The sequence below is a fragment of the Perissodus microlepis genome, chromosome 7, assembly GCF_051167445.1.
Source record: "Perissodus microlepis isolate ML-2025 ecotype Zambia chromosome 7, ASM5116744v1, whole genome shotgun sequence".
Classification (NCBI taxonomy): domain Eukaryota; kingdom Metazoa; phylum Chordata; class Actinopteri; order Cichliformes; family Cichlidae; genus Perissodus; species Perissodus microlepis.
Window position 1 is genome coordinate 22,020,408 of NC_140467.1, and position 20,644 is coordinate 22,041,051.

General features: G+C 39.3%; 3 protein-coding genes across 6 annotated transcripts in view; all 3 read right to left on the minus strand.

Annotated features, from left to right (window-relative positions):
* On the minus strand, nt 1-2,737 carry LOC146383058 (RING finger protein 141-like). Its single transcript, XM_084934185.1, has 4 exons — nt 2,505-2,737; nt 1,905-2,001; nt 1,442-1,596; nt 1-469 (listed from the first exon to the last, which is right to left on the minus strand). Exons 1-4 carry the CDS (start codon nt 2,639-2,641, stop codon nt 373-375), a joined length of 486 nt encoding a protein of 161 aa, XP_084790311.1. The 5' UTR covers nt 2,642-2,737; the 3' UTR covers nt 1-372.
* Nucleotides 2,738-5,700: 2,963 nt separating this feature from the next.
* On the minus strand, nt 5,701-12,407 carry LOC146383059 (RING finger protein 141). The gene is made up of 6 exons (XM_084934186.1): nt 12,290-12,407; nt 10,762-10,965; nt 10,104-10,212; nt 8,946-9,127; nt 8,218-8,325; nt 5,701-8,130 (listed from the first exon to the last, which is right to left on the minus strand). The coding sequence occupies exons 2-6, from the start codon at nt 10,896-10,898 to the stop codon at nt 7,980-7,982; spliced, it is 687 nt and encodes a 228-aa protein (XP_084790312.1). The 5' UTR covers nt 10,899-10,965; nt 12,290-12,407; the 3' UTR covers nt 5,701-7,979.
* A 4,834-nt stretch (nt 12,408-17,241) lies between these two features.
* Nucleotides 17,242-20,644, minus strand: part of LOC146383060 (alpha-1,3-mannosyl-glycoprotein 4-beta-N-acetylglucosaminyltransferase C-like) — a 76,054-nt gene continuing 72,651 nt past the window's right edge. For 3 of the 4 annotated variants that reach the window (XM_084934188.1, XM_084934187.1, XM_084934189.1), the window contains 3 exons: nt 18,997-19,142; nt 18,738-18,885; nt 17,242-18,641 (listed from right to left, as the gene is read on the minus strand). In XM_084934188.1, coding sequence (XP_084790314.1) covers nt 17,479-18,641; nt 18,738-18,885; nt 18,997-19,125 — 1,440 coding nt within the window. In that variant the 5' untranslated portion in view covers nt 19,126-19,142 and the 3' untranslated portion in view covers nt 17,242-17,478. The remainder of the gene's footprint in view (nt 18,642-18,737; nt 18,886-18,996; nt 19,143-20,644) is intronic. The other variant, XM_084934190.1, reaches the window with a different exon arrangement.

Consider the following 20,644-nt stretch of genomic DNA (forward strand, 5'->3'; position numbering starts at 1 on the left):
CGGACCGTGTGTACATAATTTCGTTCCACCTCATGTTAACATGTGATGTGAATGACAAATAAAGCTCCTTGGATCCTTGAATGTTACAATTTATTGTAATATACAAATACAGATTTATTTTTCACTTCAAACAACATATCACAAAACTGGTTTCAAAAAGCATCCTGGGATTTTTAGGACTTAAAAGAGGAGATTTTCATTTTCAGAGGCTGTCACAAAGAATATAAAGAGAAGAAATCTGCTGGATTCTTTTCTATCTTGCTCTTTAGGAGGAAAAAGTCTTCTTATGTGGGTATATCTCCATTTCCTTTGTACTTAGCTAAGTATTCGACATTTTAAAGCATGTATGGGTGGCCTCCCTCATTAGTCACATTAGGGAAGTAATCTCTGAAGATCAGATATTACCCACGATTCGCTGTCAGCAGTCACATGCAGATGACATGCTAGGTCGCTTAGGCTCTGACCACTCCTACAGAAACAGAAGAGGGTGTGGAATAATTACTGTGTGTGTGTGTGTGTGTGAATAACAGAAAGTTTAGATTTTTCAGTAACAAATTTTCATCATCAATTCATCAATTGCTGCTTGTATACAGAGAAAACATAAACTGTTTTATTATTTATCTACAGAGGAAGGCAACTTAAATTAGCTTTTCTACCTTTTTTAGTAGAAATATGTCTGATAAATCCCGAGGGTTTGCAATCAAGGAATTGAGAAAATAATATCCCTCTGTGTTCTAAAAATGTCCGAAAGTTTTAACACGACCCATCAATCAATCAGCCCCCTAGCCTTGCCTCTGGATGAGAAATCACTCTGCTGCAAAGAAATTACATAATTTATGCAGATTGTGGGGCATTAAAGAAATATTTCTGTAGTCTTACAGCACTGACACCTGTGGTGAGCAGGAAAAACTGCATTAACTGCATTGTTAGGCCACTTGGAGATTCGGGCCGGAAACACAACATTTGATATTAGCACAAGTGTAATGGTTTTAATGGCACGTACGTTCCAACATTATCATTACTGCTCAGCTGGCAAATATAAGATCAAGTGGGTGTATTCAAAGGGACTGAATGCATTTGCATAAGAATCTGTGGGAGCTGGGGATCACACATGCTCTTCCTGAAGTCTTTAAAGGAGTCCTTTTTTGTTCCAAACAAAACAACGACCAACCTGTGGTTAAATTGTCCAGAAAAGCTTTAGCTGAAACCTTTTAAATAGCTTTTTAAAATGGTAACCCTACAGCTGAGTTTCTAGACCACAAACATGCCCAAGTAGTGAGGTCCCACTTTGATTTGGCTGCAATGACCTTTGGTGTATGTTGTTCCCATGCTCTCTTTCCCCCTATTTCCTGTTCATTGTCACTATCAAATAAAGTCATAAAAGTACTTATAATTGCTGAATGTGCTATAAAATGTATGCTTTATGTCATGGCTGCCTGACCTGCTGGCCTGGCAGGAGTCAGCCAGGAGCTCAGTAGAGGGGCTCTTTGCACACGGCACCTGAAGACTCTGGCTGGTGATGTCATGATACAGCTTGATGAACTGATACAGGTTCATGATCTGCGATGCTTCCACCATGCCATTCTCCTTACTGATCTGTGAGGAAGAAAAGGCAATCATGTGACTTAATGACTGGTAGTGCATGCAGTTTCAGTCTTACACTGTGCCAAAATAGTTGGCTATAACCCACCAATGACAGGCTTCTCAAGCCCAGCACGGTTTTTTAATCCAAGCTACCAGTTGATAGCTGCTATCAGCAATCTATTACAGGATGTATTTCTCTAGGGGCAGAATTACCTTTCCCCTTTTACAGGAGTATGGTTTCACTCACATCTGTCCCTCTCTGTCATAAATGTGTGGGCAGATGCCTCTGTTGGCATGTGGGGAAGGCTCTTTGGTCTCACCTTGGTACACACAACCCTGACAGCCACTTTCCACAAGGCTGTAGCATCAGATCCTGGCTGCACTTCAAACAGCAGGTCATTCTGCTGTTCAGCAGTACTGACAGAGAAGAATGAGAGAGGGGAGAAGTTATGTTTCTCTCCATAAACCATTCAGCCAAATGACAAAGCAGTGCCACAATATTCATAACAGAATTTTTACATTTATTTTTCATCATGCTGAATTTCAAAAATGTATTTTCATTACTAATACTTAACAACACTGCTCTGTGCTGTTCACCTCGTGTTTTTATTTCACCTTCAGCTGCACTATCATGCCTTGCAGTTATTACCTCCAGGAGCTTGTAAGCTAAAAAAAAAAACCTAGCTAGTAAACTAGCAGAAATGTATGTAATGCTAGAAAATAAGGAAGGTTAAATCCCAGATATCATAAAAGCACTGACGCTAGCTCTCAAATTGAAAAGTCTACGTAAAATCAGCCCAAAGGTACACTTTTGAACTAGGTTAAGTTTCTCCGCCTGTTCATTCTGCACAAAACTGTTTTATGTTAAAGAAAAGCCACTTGCTGTTCTCTAAAGCTGTCTTTAACGACCTGTCACTTACATGTCATTAAGTTCAGCCAGTCTTCCCAGGAACTCCTCGTAAGTTAAGTAGCGACTGTCACGAACCAGTTCTAAACATTTCTCCAGCTTCTGACGGAGCTGGTTCATAACTCCCTGACCTGAGATCTGCTGACCCATCCCGATGTTGTGTTAAAAGCACCAGTAACACTCGCAAACCAACAGAGGAAAAATATTTTTCTAAGTGGAGGATGAAGCTGGCGGTTGGTTTAGCAGTTTCCGGTTGCCTAGGTAACGTATTTACCCGAGCCATTTGGTAAGCCAGTTATTTGGAGCACTTTAATGGTCACAGGTTAATAATAGCTATATTTGTAACTAGTAAAATCTTATAAAAAGCCAAAGATTTGTGACTTGCAGTGACTTACTGCAAAAACAGATTCATGCTGGTCTTTGAACAGTCATAGTAAAACAGCATAGGAGTGATCACACATGGCACACATAGGAACAAAGGTTATACAGAAGTTAGAGAGTGCCTTGACACAGGAATATCTGAATCATTACACTGTGGTGGTACAGTGATTAGCACTGTTGCCTCAGAGCAATAAAGTTCCTGGTGCAAATCCCAGCTGTCACAACTGACTCATGAAAAATGAAAAATTCTTGAAAGATGGGTTGTAAAACAGCTAACTGATTATTTACAGAAACAATGTTAGTGGAGGTTACAAATGATCTTCTTATGGCCTCTGACAGTGGACTCATTTCTGTGCTTGTCCTGCTAGACCTCAGTAGAGCATTCGGTACTGTTAGCAATAGTTTATTACAGCAATTGGAACATGCTGTAGGTATTAAAGGTATTGCAATTTGAATTCTCAATAATCCTCGGCTTCACTGTGTCTTTACCTCCGTAAAAGCTATGATGGGGTATTGTTATCACTCTGCTGGGCGGGTGGGCAAGCAGCTTGGACACCTTAGTTTGTGAGTTAGGTGTTCTCAATAACTCAAGAACGAGGCAGTGTAGAAGCTTCAAATTGACACCATAGGTGTAACTACAAAAAGTCAGATGAGTTAGAATCTCAGTGACTTCGACCTCAAGGTCAAGGTCAAAGGTAAAGTTTTATGAAAATCTTATGAATATGATAACCTAAGAATAAGGTGATGTAGGAGCTTCAAATTGATACCACGGGTGCAACAACTAAAAATATTCGATGAATTTGAATCTCAGTGACCTCGACCTCAAAGTCAGAGAATCTTGTGAATGCAGTAACTTGAGAACAAGGCAAAGTAGTCTAGTAGGAGGCTGAGGTGTAGCACTGGCAGTTGCCAGTTTCCTTTACCATTTTTTGTCCCCATCCATCTTCTTCGGGTTATCCACGGCCAGCTAGCGGGGGCAGCAGCCTAAGCAGAGAAGGCCAGACCTCCCTCTCCCTGGCCACCTCCAGCTTATCAGGAGGGACACCAAGGTGTTCCCAGGCCAGCCGAAATATATAATCTCTCCAGCATGTCCTGGGTGTGCCCCGGGGCCTCCTCCTGGTGGGACATGCCTGGAAACCGTCCAGAAGGCATCCTTATCAGATGCCCGAACCACCTCAACTGGCTCCTTTCGATGCGGAGGAGCAGCGGCTCTACTCTGAGCCCCTCCCGGATGGCTGAACTTCTCACCCTATCTTTAAGGGAGAGGCCAGCCCCCCGTCGTAGGAACCCCATTGCCACCGCTTCTATCCGCAATCTCGTTCTTTCGATCACTACCCACACCTCGTGACCACAGGTGAGGGTAGCAACGTAGATCGACCGGTAAATTGAGAGCTTCGCTTTTACATTCAGCTCTCTCTTCACCACAGTGGACCAGTACAATGTCTACATCACTGCAGGTGCAGCACCAATCCGTCTGTCGATCTCCCGTTCCCTTCTCCTGTCACTCGTGAACAAGGCCCTGAGATACTTAAACTACTCCACTTGGGGCAGGAACTTGTTCCTGACCCAGAGTGGGTACTCCACCCTATTCCGGCTGAGGACTATGGCCTCCGATTTGAAGGTGCCGATCCTCATTCCCACTGCTTCACACTCGGCTACAAACCGTTCCGGTGCAAGCTGGAGGCCATCACCTGATGAAGCCAACAGAACCACATCACCACAGCCTTCCACCACTTGGCTACACCTAGAAATTCTGTATATAAAAATTATGAACAGAATCGGTCACAAAGGGCAGCTCTGGTAGAGTGCTTCACCCACTGGGAACAAGTTCGACTTATTGCCGGCTATGCAGACCAAGCTCTTGTAACGGTTATATAAGGCTCAAATGGCCCGTAACAATGGGCCAGACACCGCATACTCCCAAAGCACCTCCCACAGGACACTCCGAGGGACACGGTCGAATGCCTTCTCCGGGTCCACAAAACACATATAGACTGGTTGGGCAAACTCACATGCACCCTCAAATATCCTTGAGAGGATAAAGATCTGGTCCAATGTTGCACGACCAGGACGAAAACAGCATTGTTCCTCCTGTATCCGACTAACGGACGAACTCTCCTTTCCAGCACCCTGGCATAGACTTTCCCAGGGAGCCTGAGGAGTGTGATCCCCCTATAGTTGGAACACACCCTGCGGTCCGGTAAACATGGGAACCACCATCCTGGTCTTCCAATCCAGAGGTACCGCCCCTGATCTCCATGCAACATTGTAGAGGCATGTCAACCAAGACAGTCCTACGACATCCAGAGTCTTCAGGAACTCAGGGCGGACCTCATCCACCCGAGGTGCTCTGCCAGGCTCTGGGTCTGGAATTATTTAACTGCCTCAAGTGAGAGGCCGGACCAGGGGGACAAGGGCCCGGACAACATATCTCCTGGGATCCCTGGGACACACAAACCACTCCACCATGATAAGGTAGCAATTCGCGGAGGGGTATGGTTAACGTGTAAACCACATGAACAACTAGGTTTCACTCTTTTTTTATTTTAAAATGAAATGTCCCACACCGCCATTGAGTTTACATGTTCAAACCTGTAAAACAATGCCAATGTTAGCCATGTAAAACTCATAAGATTAAGCATTTATGATTTTTTCCTTTACATCTTAACACCAGTCTGATACAGTAGGCTACATCACTTAGACTTTTATTGCCAAAGAAAATCTTGTTTCCAAACAGAATAAGCTGTATAAAAATGCAGCTTATACAGTTTATTGCATATTAAACAACTTATTAACAAAAGTTGTAAAAACTTTCAATTCAACAGTCATAAAGTGCCAAAAATTGAGTATCTGTTTATTAAGGATAATACAGTAAGAATGGTTCTGTTATTACACTTCCCTTCATTCACTATAACAAATACAATGTCTGTACTATGCCAGGACCCCAGAAGGAATACAGGATAATGCTACCATCTTATGGTTGCAACCTCACATTACACAACAGTTTATGTTTTTAGGGCATGTTTAAAAATATGCCCTAAAAACATAAACTTTATAATGTAAATATTAAAAACTTTCTTTGACATTTTTCTGAATGGACCATGCAGTCATGCAACAAGATCAGACACAGTTTGCTAAAGAGCTTGTAAAAGACTTCTCTTACTGCTGCACATCTCTGGGGTGTGTATATTTCAGTTTGAATGAAAGGATTAAAGCGCCAAAATAACATTTATGAAGGCAAATATAATCATCTCCATCAACTACGCACAAACACCCATAGCAGTGAGGTGTCAAAATGTCATTTGATAGATAAACAAAATGAACAGAACTGAAATATTACTGATATTTCAAAACTATAGACTCATATATGGAACAAATTGCTAAAATAAATGTGAAAAAATGCTAAACTGAAGAATTCACTGAACTTCACACAACAAAGATCTAAATAAGTCATTTCTTTAATACAACTTTAAATGAAGAATTGGATTTGAGTAAAACAGAAATGAAATCTATAAGGTTCATACATATTCACATTTAATAAAATATTTCCGGAAGAATCAACTTCGAGTGTCACAGCTATGTCAACTTAAACTGAAAGTGCCACTAGGGATCGGTTAGACCCAGGGGGAAACAAAAAAACTAAACACAATTTCAGTGATTTACTTAACTGTTCCCCTACAAGCTGCCCCTCTCTCAGTCATTAAGTTGCTTTTAATTACAGTCACGTCGAAGCACAGAGTGCAGTTTTGGGAGTGCAAACTAAAAGATTTCTACAGAATTCATAATAAAATAGTGTAAATAAAGATGAGAGAAAAATAATTAGAAAAAAATTCATAAAAGTAAAAAGAGGAGAACAACTTATGTGACAGGCAAGGTGATTTAAAACAGTTAAGACACCACAACGAGCCAAGTCATTAAAATCACATGAGACTATTCAGTCCTGTGTCCTGAACTGCACCAGAACAGGATTTTAGTACAGATTCACATAACACAGCTCATGGTCCATGTCATGTGGGGTACAAACATGCAGGGATACATTGCACAGACATCCAAACAGCTTTATAGATGGAACATAAATTTTCACTTTACTGCTTGTCCAGAAGCCCTGGCAAATACAACAAGTATGTTTGGTGTCTTGGATTTGCACATGAAGGAAGAATAGGACATTTTGGGAAATAATGCTTATTTGCTCTTTGCCAGAGGTTTAAGATTTGATCAATACCAATTTACTGTCTGTATGTTCACTGCAAGGCCAGAGTCAGTTCCCAAATTTAACACAGAGACTACAAACAGAATGAAAAGAGCCTGATGCTGTCCAAAAGTTGAAAACAGTCCTGCAGGGACTTCATGAAGCAACTTAGCCATGAATCAGTCTACAGCAAAAAAAAAATCACCTTTAAACTTCTCTATTTTTCACATTTAGATATAGTTAAATATAACAAATTCAAAGATGATTTAATAACACTGGCTACAGCCGGCCCTTTCTCCTTGTTTCCAGTCTTTGTATGAGGATAATCTAACTGCTGTCCTACATTTACAGACATCTGACTTTCCCTGGACAGCAAACAAGACACTTTCCCAAAATATCAAAGTGATGATTTAAATTATATGAATGAGAGTCATACTTATCAAACTTTACAAGAAAGTGCAACTGTGTCTCTCTCATTCATATCGAAGGAAGGCAATGTCAACATTTATCAGCATTTGTTTTATAAAGTGCCTAGTTAACCCCAACCACCTCTTAGTAGTACTTTAAGCAACATTTGGTTATTCTGGGTTCCATTAAAATTTTACAATTTATTGTAATATACAAATACAATTTTTTCACTTCAAACAACATATCACAAAACTCCATAAAGTAGCACATCAACAATACTCTGGTTTCAAAAAGCATCCTGGGATTTTTAGGACTTAAAAGAGGAGATTTTCAGAAGCTGTCACAAAGAATATAAAGAGAAGACACCTGCTGGATTCTTTTCTGTTTTGCTCTTTAGGGGGGGAAAAAAGAAACCTCTCAGTGAAAGCGGTGTTTTGTGTTTCAGTATGTAAAGTCTACTGAAGTGGGTATATTTCCCTTTGCTATCTACTTGGCTCAGTATTATGCATGTTAAGGCCTGTGTGGGTGGCCCGCCTCATCAGCCAGGTTGAGGATGTAGCCGGCTATGTCATCCTCTGTGGGGATATCAGACATTACCCACGATTCGTTGGCAGCAGTCACTTGCAGACGGCAGATTGGGCAATTTCGGCTCTGGCCACTCCTACAGAAACAGAAGAGGGTGTGTAATTTAATGTTTTACAATGCTATAGATGAATTCAAATAATTCAAGCTTATTTGATTATCTCACCATTTATCAATGCATTTCTGACAGAAGCTATGTGCACAGGGCAGGATGAGGTCAGATTTTCCATCCATGCAGATGCAACACTCCTCTTCATCGGTCAGCTGCTTCACTCTGCATGGAAATGTATACAGAAGAGGGGAAAACAATTTCATTATTTTCTTTAGCGCTAGGCACACTTTATTTTCATTTTTTAGAAATGAAAACAAAAAGCACAAGAAGTGTTTTAGAAACACTTCTTTATGCTCAGGATTCGCCTGAGGATAAATATCTCTTGGGGTTATAAAATGTGTACAACCTTAAAAATATATAATTCATGCAGATGGTGGGGCATTAAAAAAACATTTTCTGTAGTATTGCATCAGTAACACCTGTGCTGAGCAGGGAAACTACATTTTGGGCACTTGGAGGCTAAAGCTGGAAACAGCATTGATATTTGCACAAGTGTAACATTTTTAATAGCGCATATGTTCACAAACATCATTACTGCTCAGCTGACAAATAAAAGTCCAATATTCATTATTTTTTCAGGTCTGTTGTAGGAAAACTCTCCTTCAAAATCTGGCAGTGATTACAAGTGAGTGCATTCACTGAACAAAGACCTCTGCTGCATGTTGTACCACTGCTCTCTTTTCCCATAATCCCTGTCCATCTTCACTATTAAAAAACGTCATAAAAATCGAATTGTTGTGTGTGCACTTTATATCATAGCTGTCCATTTCCTGGTAACTGACCTGCCCATCCACATGCTGGCCTGGCAGGAGTCAGTGGAGGGAAGCTCGGTTGAGGGGCCCTTAGTGGCACCCTCTACAGACAACACTTCAGCTGCCTGGCTGGTGATGTCACGATAGAGTTGGATGAACTGATACAGGTTCATGATCCGCGATGCTTCAACCATGCCATTCTCCTTATTGATCTGGAAGGAAGCAAAGGCAATCACAAGAGCACTCACAGAGCAACTCCCACCAAAGGGCAAAGGTTATACTAAAACTGTCATGTTTTCATGACAACGTGCTGATGTAAGTAGTTCTCATAGATCATTTATGCTGATGTGAGCATTGTTAATATGGAAATCTAGTGTAGCATATTAATCTTGTTGTTCATTGTGATTATAATGTATTAAAAAATAATTTTTAAAGAGTTCAAAGAAAGGAAGTGCTTATGCTACTCAATGATTATTATACTGCTTTATTTTATTATTTTAACCATATGATTGAAGCAGAATTGGCTGACATCTTTTAGCTTCTATAACCTGTAAAAACATGAGACTTTAACATCTATTCATGCAGTATGTGATTTTGTGGAACTTTATGGTGTCATGTTATGACTCAAGTTGTTATTAGTATCTACCATCACACAAAATTTGAAAATGATATCTTGGAAACTGCGGACAGTTGACATCTAACAGACAGACACAAACAAATGCAACCAACTACATACACAACTTTTTGTTTCTTCATATTAATTATGAAGAAACAAAAACTTTCTATTTTTGTTTGGCCTGGTCAGTGGCAGTGTTACATTACGTTTACAGTACGTGTTACATTACGTTTACAGTACGTGTTACATTACGTTTAAAGTTAAAAACCGATGTGGAACAATGAGTTAAACTGCCAGGGATCTATTACCCTCACCTACCCTGTAATATTATTATGATCCCCAGAAAGGGCTTGATTTTTGTGAAATAGTAAACATCATTCTGATAGGAGTCCATTTCCAAACAATAAATTGGTTTCAACACTTGCAGACATCCCAGGAGATCCCTCAGAGCACGGTTTCCACATATAAACACAATTTACAGGAGTATGGTTTCACTCACATCTGTCCCTCTCTGTCATAAATGTGTGGGCAGATGCCTCTGTTGGCATGTGGGGAAGGCTCTTTGGTCTCACCTTGGTACACACAACCCTGACAGCCACTTTCCACAAGGCTGTAGCATCAGATCCTGGCTGCACCTCAAACAGCAGGTGCTTCTGCTGTCCAGCAGCTAGCTTGGCCGTACTGAGAGAGACGCAGGAGAGAGGGGAAAAGGTTATGTTTATCTCCATAAACCATTCCAACCATCCTCCATAAAGCACGCAGATTTTTGATTTATTTCTCATCATGATGAATGTTTAAAAAAAACTATTTTCATTGCACCTTCTTTTTCAGGTGTTTTCAATGATTATTTTCATCAATAACACTGCACTGTGCTGTTTATTTTGTTGTCACATTAATCTTTTTTTCAGAATTGCTGTAACAAAACCTTTCTCTACTCCACCTTCTGCTGCATTATCATGCCTTGCAGCTATTACCTCTAGGAGTTTGTAAGCTAAAGGTAAACTGGCAGAACTGTGTCTAATGCTGGGGGAATAAGGAAGGACAAATCCCATATGTCATAAAAGTACTGATGCCATCGCTCAATTTGAAGAGTCTATGTAAAACTAGCCCAAAGGTACACTTTGTGAAATAGGTCAAGTTTCTCCACCTATCCATTCTGCACAAAAACTGTTTGTCTTAAAGAAAAGCTATTTGTTGTATGGGAAAGCTAATCATCTTTAACAGACTTACACGTCATTAAGTTCAGCCACTCTTGCTAGAAACTCCTCGTAGCTTAGGTAGCCGCTGTCACGAACCAATCCGGCATGTTTCACCAGCTTCTCAGGCAGATGGTTCATCACCGCCTGACCTGAGATCTGCTGACCCATCCCGGCAGCAGTAGAACTCACACAAGAGCAGAGGCAAAAGGCAGCACCTCATTCAGTTCTTCCAAACCTGGTGGGAAATGATTGCCTTAAATTATTAGTGCCTTAGATTAATATTTTAGTTAAAGAAAGACATACAAAATATAGTGAAAACATAAAAAAATGAAGTGTGCATTCATCTATATTAAAATATGCTGTGGCACAGATGATCGTAGGCATTAGAAAATATGGCAAGTACATGAAGCATACCAAGACCCAGAATTTAACAAACCAAAATTTCACAAAGGAGCAAAAGGCATAGGACCAAGATAAAGAAGTGTACCTTTCTTTCTGGGATTAGTTAAAGGTCACCCTCTCACATTCAGCTGGTTCAGAATGCAACAGCTCGGCTTCTTAGTGGACAGTGTCACATCACCAAAGTCTTTGCTTTTCTCTACTGGCTCTCTGTACATTTTAGAGCTGACTTTTAAAGCATGTTTGGGTCCTTGCTTCCTAACGGAGATATTGGTCCCAAATGAGCCGGTTTGCAGCCTTAGCTTCACAGCTGGGCTTTCTTGGCCATCCCACATTTTTGGCTTAAATCTATGCATCTAGTCGTTCTAAGAAACACGTTTATCAAATTGCTTTCACATGATATTGTTTGTTTTTTGCGTTTTTCCTTTAATCATCACTTATGGTTTCATAATGGTTTGTGTATTGCTTTTAACTGAATTTTCTTGTGTACTTTACTGTTATAGTTGTTTGCCCGGCCTTTGATTTTTTTATTTTTGTATTTGCTCGTCTAAAAAGTTACTATTACACTAGTAATCCCTTTAAAACTTAGTTGGAAAGGGACAGAATATTAATAAAACACGACTAGATAATTAAAAACACTTAGATGACTATCAGGTAATAACAAACTCATCCTGTCCCACCAACTACCTCGAGACTTCTTGTGGCTGCATGCATACATAGAACATATCGATGTGTCAAACCTCACGTAGACCTGACAATAATCTATAAGTCATAAAAAAATAAACAGCCAAATGCTCGCAGGGACAGCAGCTCTGCTGTATTAGCTAATTTAGCATCAACATCCAGCGACGCTAACAACGTCGGCGTTTATTTTAGACTTCAACGTAATAACCGCATAGCAGCAGCGCTCCTTCTTCGAAAGTACTTATAGTACTTATAGCTGCAGAGTTTTAGACCACTCCAGACAGTAAACCTCAGTTTAAACTTCACAACTGTAGTAACAGCGTAATATTACTGAGGAGCTCTCTGCTAACAACTAGCTGCATTACTTTGCTTGAAACTTAACCAATACCTGAAGAAGCGAAACGTAGAAAATAAATAAATAAAAATGGGATAAATATGATCCTCTGCTGCAACTGTGACACGTAGGTGCTTCTTACCAAACAGTGCAGAGTCCACGTAGGAGGCACCATCCAAATTTCACCACTAGCCTCGCTTTTAGCTTCTGTTTGTCTTGGTACCACAACACTGGCGCGGCTTCATGACGTTGGAGTGTGACGACTTTACGTCAGTCGTTTGCGTTAGTAATAATAATACGATTATTGATAAACAAACAAACAAACAAACAATTAATTATTTAAATAAATATTAGGCCTACACAACATTTACCCGCTTCTGAAACTTGTTTTGAAAAGATTCAAAATAAATAATAAGTTTGGTCTATAAATTAATTCGTTCCCTGTCATTTTTCCATTCATTTTTTTCCTTATCATTTTATACATTCAAGAATGATCTGGATTTAAAAAAAGAAAACTTTACTGAATGCCTGCTGTAGTATTTATAAGTCAAAATAACAGTAAATAATAAATAAATAAATAAAGTAACATAAATATAACTAATAATAAAATTATTAAAAAAAAAAAAAAACTAAACAAAAAACAGGAACCAAGCCAACTTTCCTACATTTCCTTAGAGATTAAACAATATAGGACCATCTTATCGTGAAGTATCGTGTTTTTTTGTTTTTGTTTTGTTTTGTTTTTTATTGTTGGTGTACAGTTTTTCTTTTCCCCACCTCAGTTTATTATGCTGAAGAAAATACAGATCCAAGAAAGTTGTGTAGTTGTGTTTTATAAAACACATTAAAATAAGAATGCTGCCACCAGAATCACCCACTGATTCTGTTTATCTTTATGCATCTTCAGTGAACTTCATCCAGCATTCATGAAAAAAACTTGTGCTTTTTATTTCCTAGTCTGTTATTTCTGATACAAAGGTTTTAACAGTTAGATTAGATGACTTTGGTTGCACCAAATATATTTTTAATGTTACTGTTATTTCTGCAGTGTCATTTTAAATATATTGCATAGATTCATACATACAAATAACACAAGCCAGATATCAATGCTCTTAATCTCCTGAGACCCGCACATGAGGGCATCACATTTTTCTTCTTGTGCTTCATCAGTATTGGCTTGGACAAAAGGTGTCAAAATAGCAGCCAGCTCACCAAAATTAAAGTTTAAAAGTTCTTCTAGATCCAAGTTGTTTGGATTATATTGTGTTGTTTCAAACACTATAAATCTGACTGTTTCGTGCTTTTATCCAGAGATAAAACAGAGTCAGATATGGCCAGCGATCTACAGTGAATGTTGTCCTCATCAATGAGATGAGGACAACATTCATAATGTAGCACATGACTTTTAGAACTAATAATGTGAATCCTTTCTGGAATATATTTCTTTATCTAGAGCCCAGACTGCATGCTATATACAGTCTGTGAATAACTGTAGTGATTCTTGAGCACTGTGGTTCTCTCTGTAGGATCTTTACTGTAACATAGAACACACTTTGAGAGGATTGATATGGTGAATTACTGCTATATAAATAAAACTGCACTGTACTCATTAATTGTACTTTGGTCAGCGATGATGGCAAAGTGTGCTCATCCTTTTAGTGAAAAGGTGTAAAAAGGTGGAGAAGGAAATGCTCAAAACAAAACAGTTATCTGCTTTATCAAGTTGCTCTTTCACATTAACAGTCTCGGGAGAATGTTTAGCAGGACTGGAGTCTGCCCGTGCTGCTGTTAGTGGTCCTCCATGTGAATGGATGATAAAAACCTTCTGACTGACTAGCAGGTGTATAAGCCCTCTACTGGCTCTTATCTAGAGGGGCTCATTACCACTAATAATGTTCACTGAATGACATACAAAACATCTTTTATCAATCGCACTGCTTTAGTTCATTGAGGTTGGCAGGTATTTGGATATACACAGCTCTCTTAAGCTTTCAATGTCACATTTCATCAGGTTTAAGTCTGGACTGTGACTTTTCTTTTTCAGCCATTGTTAAACAGACTGGTTACTATATGGCACTTTTCTGCTCTACTTTAGCCCTGAAGGTGCTTTATACAACATGTCACCCATTCATACCCATTCAAACTAGCACTTTTTTCTACACCTAAGTGCTTTCTATCTAACATTCATGCACATTCGTACTCAATCAATCATTTCATTTGATTGTTGGTTTTTTTTCTCTATATGTATTATTGTAGGGTCTACCTTACAATATAAAGCGCCTTGAGGTGACTGTTGCTGTAATTTGGTGTTATATAAATAAAATTGAATTGAATTGAATTCAATAACTGCATCAGAGGAATTTAGGGTTCAGTGTTTTGCCCAAGAATACTTTGGCATGCAGACTGGAGCAGCCAGAGTTTGAAGCACCAACCTTCCAATAAGTAGATGATCTGCTCTCCTGAGCTGCATCCTCGTCCTGCATGACCCAGTCTGGGCAAAACAAATGGCCTCACATGTGATTTTAGAATACTTTGGCATGCATGGTTGACTGCATGGTGCCCAGACTCTGTGGCTGCAAAACAATCACTCCGACAACACTGTGCTTGACAGTCAGTGTGAGCTGTTTGTGCTGATATGCTGTGTTTGGTTCTGTGCATTATGGCCAAATGTTGGTCTCATCTGTTTGTTTACATTAGTAACTTTGCAGATCTATGCCATGTTGCCATGTTCTTTTCAGAGAGAAGAGGCTTTCTGGGAAGGATTCCAAACAAGCCAAACTTGTTCAGTCTTTTTCCAATTTTGCTCTCATGAACTTTAACATTTTACATGCTAACTGAGACCTATAGAGTGAGATGTAGTTCTTGGGTTTTTTGCAGTTTTTCTGAACATTGCACAGTCTGATCTTGGCATGAGTTTGCTGAGACGTCCACTCCTGAGAAGATTATGGCGTTGCTTTTACACATGCCTGAATGCTCCAGACCTGCAAACTACTAGCTTTTGTTTTAACAGAGGTTGTCACACTTGGTGATTAGTTAATCAAGTGCAGAGCATTAAAGGTGTACTTAGCTTTTCACATGACTGTACATTATAATTTCTAGACAACCATGTTGACGCACAGAATTAAGTTTTATTGTCAGGCACAGTCAAATAAATTCATGCTTACAATTTTTTAACTTATCAGGTCCTAATATTTCCAAGTAATTGAAGAAATAGGAATATTAATGATCAGATGTCTGGTATAAGGTTGAAAAATAGTGGTTCTGTAATCTTTCTCTTCTAAAAGTGCAGGGGGACGCTGATGTGAAAGTGATTTGGATTGCACATGATGGCAGGAGGTCAGGGCGGCAGAAGGTGATTTTTTTTTTTTTAAAAAGCAAGAGGAGGTAGTGAATGTGATGAGGAAAGGATGAAAGGGACAATACATTAGACTGGAAGCTACCTGGAGACAGATATAAGTGAATATAATGTAAGCCTCAAGAGGAAGACATCACAAAGTAAAAGGTGAAAAAACACTTACACCTGAACCGAAGCATGAGGAGAAAAGTCCCAGAAGATTGCTGCTGAAAATGAGGTTTAGGATGTGCACAGGATGAATAAAAATGAAGGAAAAGCATTGAACTTAGTTCTTGTGAGCTGAAAACTTATTTGGTGTTTGGCTCCATCAGTAATCATGCCATCTGTTTATTTCTGGCAACCTCAACACCTGAACACATGGCTTACTGTGCTTCATACATGGTTGCACTTTGTTTATTTACAGTCAGCCCCGCGCCTCTGCAGCGTAATGATATTCCTTCTGTTTACTATGCATAATATTTATTTGCATATCTGTTCATCCTGAAAGAAGAATTATGTCCCATAAGTTTCCCAGATGGTGAAGCATCTTCAGGCAAAATTGTGAATCTTTCTGGGACACACACACACACACACACACACACACACACACAGATTTACTATAAAAAGTTCCAAAATGGTATTATGTTAAAATATAAATATTTAATCATTTAAGCTCTAGAGCCAGGTTTCTCAAAGTGTGGCCCGTGGTACCGCATACAAAAAACATACTATGGCACATTTCACACTTTATGTATAATTCTGATATTGCTCTTCAGGACAAAACTGTGGTTTACTCTTGCTTTGTAGATTTTGACATATCGCTGCATGAAACAGAGAGTGTAAATTATGACATTATAATTTAGATGCCTCACTTTCTGCGCTGCCTGTTAGAGTTATAAGATTTTTAAAAGTTACTCTTTATTTTACTTGTAATTACACTATAGTGTATAGACTATTATTATATATATATAACAGTCTATACACCTTCAATGCACAATTTTTGTCATATTTTATGATATATGTACCTCTTAGGTCAATAGGTAATCTGTATATTTTCCGTTGTTATTTTTATAATTTACCACAAGGTGGCAGCAAAGTACTCCAAAGAGCATATTTGTCAACTCTCATAGATTCGTTTAAAACTCACAAAAACGACCTAATGACAAAAACAAGAGCTTGTAGTTAATATTATAGTCTTTAATTAAATTTCTTGCCCATCTAATTTTTTTGCCAGTTCATTTTGCATTTGTTAGAGTAACCTCACACAGGTGGTAGATTCTTTTTACTCAATTCAGGGATGATGATCGTCTGAATTTTTTTTTAACAGTATTACACAGCTTGACTTCTCTTTTTTAGGCATGTACTTGCACTGAACAGCAGGTGGAACCTTATTTTTTGTAAATCATTAACAGATTGTCAGACAGCTCTATCTCAGGAACTTAGAAGTCCTCACTCGACACATCACGCATAGTTTAATGAGCTTTGAAAACACTTCCCTATAGTTTTTGAAAACGGTGTTTAATATTAGATGTAGGTAACAGCTATTCTATGCTCTTGCTCACTTCTGTTAGACAATACTAACAAAAAGGTAGCTGATGAGTCTTTGTGCCATAAAAATGTTTTTGTTTATTTTACACTTGTGTATTTTGCCCCCCACTGTGGATTTAAAAAGTAAGCAGCAAGTTTATCTTTTGAACCACAGACTCTGTGGAAAAACCCTTGGGGTTCACTAATTGAAAAAAAAGAGATATAATACCAGCCAAGTTTGAATATTTTTATACACAGATTTTCTGAAAATGAACAGAAGTATAAAAGCTCCATACTGTACACATCAGTCAATTTAATACATCACAATGAAAACATACAGCAGATCTCTGGCCAACCCAAGAAAAATGTGGATTGATTTGAATTCAGCAAACAGTAGAAGTCCCAAATGAAGTCATAGCATCTGCATCCAAAATCACCATGAGCAGAGAATCGTTTAAAAAGCTTTATTTCTATATTTGAGCGACAGGCTGCGCGGTCCATAAACTGACACTTCTTATGATGAGCCATTCTTTCTGGCTGGCAGTTATGACAATTCGTACGCACTCAATATCAAAGCCTATCTTGTGGTCCACATTGTTAACCTCAATGTTTCCAACTTTAAACTCTCCCAGTGTGATGTAGGATGTGCACTGCCTGCCCTGTTTGGTGTCCACAGACTTCTGGCCCACTTCCAGAGCTCCGTGGTGAAGAATGTCATTTTGTCTGTCCTCTGTGCCGGTCAGGATTTTAATTCTGGTGATTTTTGTTGGTTTGTTAAAGATTATGATAAAGAAGTCTCCAGTGCACGGAGGTTTCCCCCAAAAATACTCATCAACAATACTGCTGTAAGCCTTGGTGACATCATAGTTTTCAAAGACATTGATGTTTGTGTAAAGGCTGGCGGGGGGGTTGTCGGGAATGTCTATGGAGTCTTCCTCAAAGTCATCGTCCTTCAGCTTGTTCTCTGCACCTTTATAAGAGGAGTAGTAGCCCATGTGCTGGAACAGTGAAGGCTTGAAGCGGATCACGTCCTTCTGTGCCAGCAGGCCTCTGAAGTGGATGAGGAGCCAGTCGCAGGGCATTTCCTGGTAGAACATGAGCAGGAAATGAGCCAGGCGCGGCAGGTCTCTCGAGTGATACAGCTTCCCGATGTAGCCCAGCTTGGAGAATTCCAACATCACCCAGTAGGAACCTTCTCTGGAAGTGATCACCTTCTTCAGTGCCGTCAGGAAGTTCCTGGAGCAGCGCACATCGTCCTCTAACATCATGTAGAAGTCGGAGAGGTTTGTGCAGAAGTTGAGCAGGAAAGCGTAGTCCACGTTCTGCTTGGAGCGGAAACGGACCCTGTCCTCTGGGTCGTTGTAGTTCCTTTTCAATCCGTCCAGAGACGGATAGTACTCCTCTGGAGCTTGGATTACTAAGAGACGTCCAGCTATGATGTGGTGTGCAAACTTCCTGGTGATTTCCTGCACTAGGTTCTCACACCAGACCAGGTCGAAGTCCGCCAGATGGACGACAACCACAATCTCTTTCAGTTCCTCGTAACTGGACTGATCAAATATGGATTTGATCGTTTCCAGGAGGTAGTTTCCCTTTTTCCTCTTGACCGACGACAAGCCAATGGTGAGGTACTCTGTTCCAACAGTGAAAAACAGTTAGTTCAGTCAGTAAATATTTTCCTGTTCGAAGTAAAAATGAATTCAAACTGGTATCTGGTAGAAATGCCTACTTTTACGTGGTAAAGGAAGCCCCGCAAGGTAGCGGTACGTCACGTTAATGGTCCCAGAGAAATTGGACAAGTCTCTGAACGTGTGCACGTATCTTTCAGAGTTCGGAGGATGGATCAGCGTCTCTCCTAGCTGTCTTTTTTCAGCCTCCTAAATCACACACAAACATGCAAACACAAAGAGTAACACCTGTAGGAACACTTCAGGCAGAAGAGTCAAAATTTCAAAAAACAAAACAAACAACAACATGATTAAAGTTACCAGCACATATCCATCATCCATATAATGGTTGAAAAAGAGCAGAAAGGCGATGAGAAAGCCGAGGAAAGGGAAGATGGATCGTTTCCTGAAGCACCTCATCTTGTCCATGGACTTCCACATTACCCTCATGATCACGTCTCTCACTGCTGAACATGACAGATAAAACAGAAATGTAGACATCAAAAAGCAAATAAAACTTTATGAGAGCTTGGCAAAGTAATTTCGGTTTTATTTCAATCCCTGTGAACACTGGGATTACAATATCGTTATGAAGGATTAGTGGAAGACTTACGGTAATAGAATAACAAGGACTCGTAATCTGTTTTAATCAGGAGCTGTAATTTAATTTGTGTATTGTGAAGACTACAGAGCAAGGTATGCTGACCTCATGTTTAACTGGAAAAGAAGTCCTGAAAGTGCTGATAGGAGTTGCCAATAAACCATTTTGTAAATTTACAACATTTCTATTTATTTTTGTTAACAGAGCTGCTTTATGTAATTTATCTTTCCAAAAAAGCCCAATACTCACAGGTTTCAGATTCTTATGTGACAATTTTTCCACCTCAGAGATTCTCTTTTTAAAAAATCTTTAATTAAAAGAATAAAACATGACATATAAAGAAGAAAAACACATAAAGGAAGAAAATCACAGGCAGGGCAGAGTTGTTAAAGAAAACAAAAGAGAGGTAATCGTGACCGCTTGTAGTGAGTGAGGTTGCTCAATTTGCTGGAAAGAAAAAAAATAATAGGAAAATTTCTCATTTCAAACTAAACTCTGTGTTTGCACTGAATAAACTTCAAAGAGCTTTTCAGAAACTTGTAACATTTTAAAGGATTTACAATTGATTAAATCATTCACAAATGACATCTGTTGTATTAAATAAGGAAAAATGTCTTTATGGCTTCTGGTGGTTGGCGTGCAAACTATAAATATAACAGTAAGATGTTATCACCTTCTCTGGCTGTTATGGCTGATGTGTTATCACCTTTTCATGCATCTACCAGTAACATTAGTATTCATTTGAGATGTTGTTGCCTGGCACTTGACATGTTTATGGCCAATATTTACACTCTTGTTGCTAACGCCACTAATTCCAGAGAAAAACCTAACCAAGGTAAGTCTCTGTGTGCTTTTGCTTCTTTTTTGCATTAAAAGGTGTAAGCCATAGAAATACAGACACTAAAAAGCTTTGTGGAGCAGAGGGAACTGTGAAGTCAGATGGTAACCCTCTCTGTTGTCAAGCTAGTAACATTTGATCCATTCGTACTGTCTGTGACCTGGGGATGTCCTTTAACTCCCACATTAAGCAAATCTCTGCCTATTTTTATCCGCGTCACATTGTCAACACTGCAGACAGTCTGTGTCAGAGTGACACTGAACAGTAAATGCCTTCTTTTCTATTAGACTGGACTGCAGTAATTCCATATAGTACTGTGCAATTTCTTGACCCGCCCCAGATTTCTTCATATTGTGCCTCCACACAGGCTTGCTCCTCCCCCTTTTGTGAGTGTGGACGCTTCCTCTCTTTGCTCTTTAAATGCTTTGCTTCTTTTATTGATTTTTATTGATTTTTATGCTGATTTTTTCCCTTTTTTTCCATATGAGCTTACCTGCGATAGCTTCTGGACACTTATAGATCATTAGGAC

Bases quoted from the DNA above. Each gene is read 5' to 3' on its own strand.
- LOC146383058 (XM_084934185.1), bottom strand. From the start codon at position 2,641: ATGGGTCAGCAGATCTCAGGTCAGGGAGTTATGAACCAGCTCCGTCAG. The intron at 2,002-2,504 runs GTAAGTGACAGG...CTTCTCTGTCAG, and splicing joins CTGGCTGAACTTAATGACAT to TACTGCTGAACAGCAGAATG. The intron at 470-1,441 runs GTCAGGCAGCCA...CTGTTTCTGTAG, and splicing joins GACTCCTGCCAGGCCAGCAG to GAGTGGTCAGAGCCTAAGCG.
- LOC146383059 (XM_084934186.1), bottom strand. From the start codon at position 10,898: ATGGGTCAGCAGATCTCAGGTCAGGCGGTGATGAACCATCTGCCTGAG. The intron at 10,213-10,761 runs GTAAGTCTGTTA...CGTCTCTCTCAG, and splicing joins GTGGCTGAACTTAATGACGT to TACGGCCAAGCTAGCTGCTG. The intron at 9,128-10,103 runs GTGAGACCAAAG...GCTTCCTTCCAG, and splicing joins TCAGGGTTGTGTGTACCAAG to ATCAATAAGGAGAATGGCAT.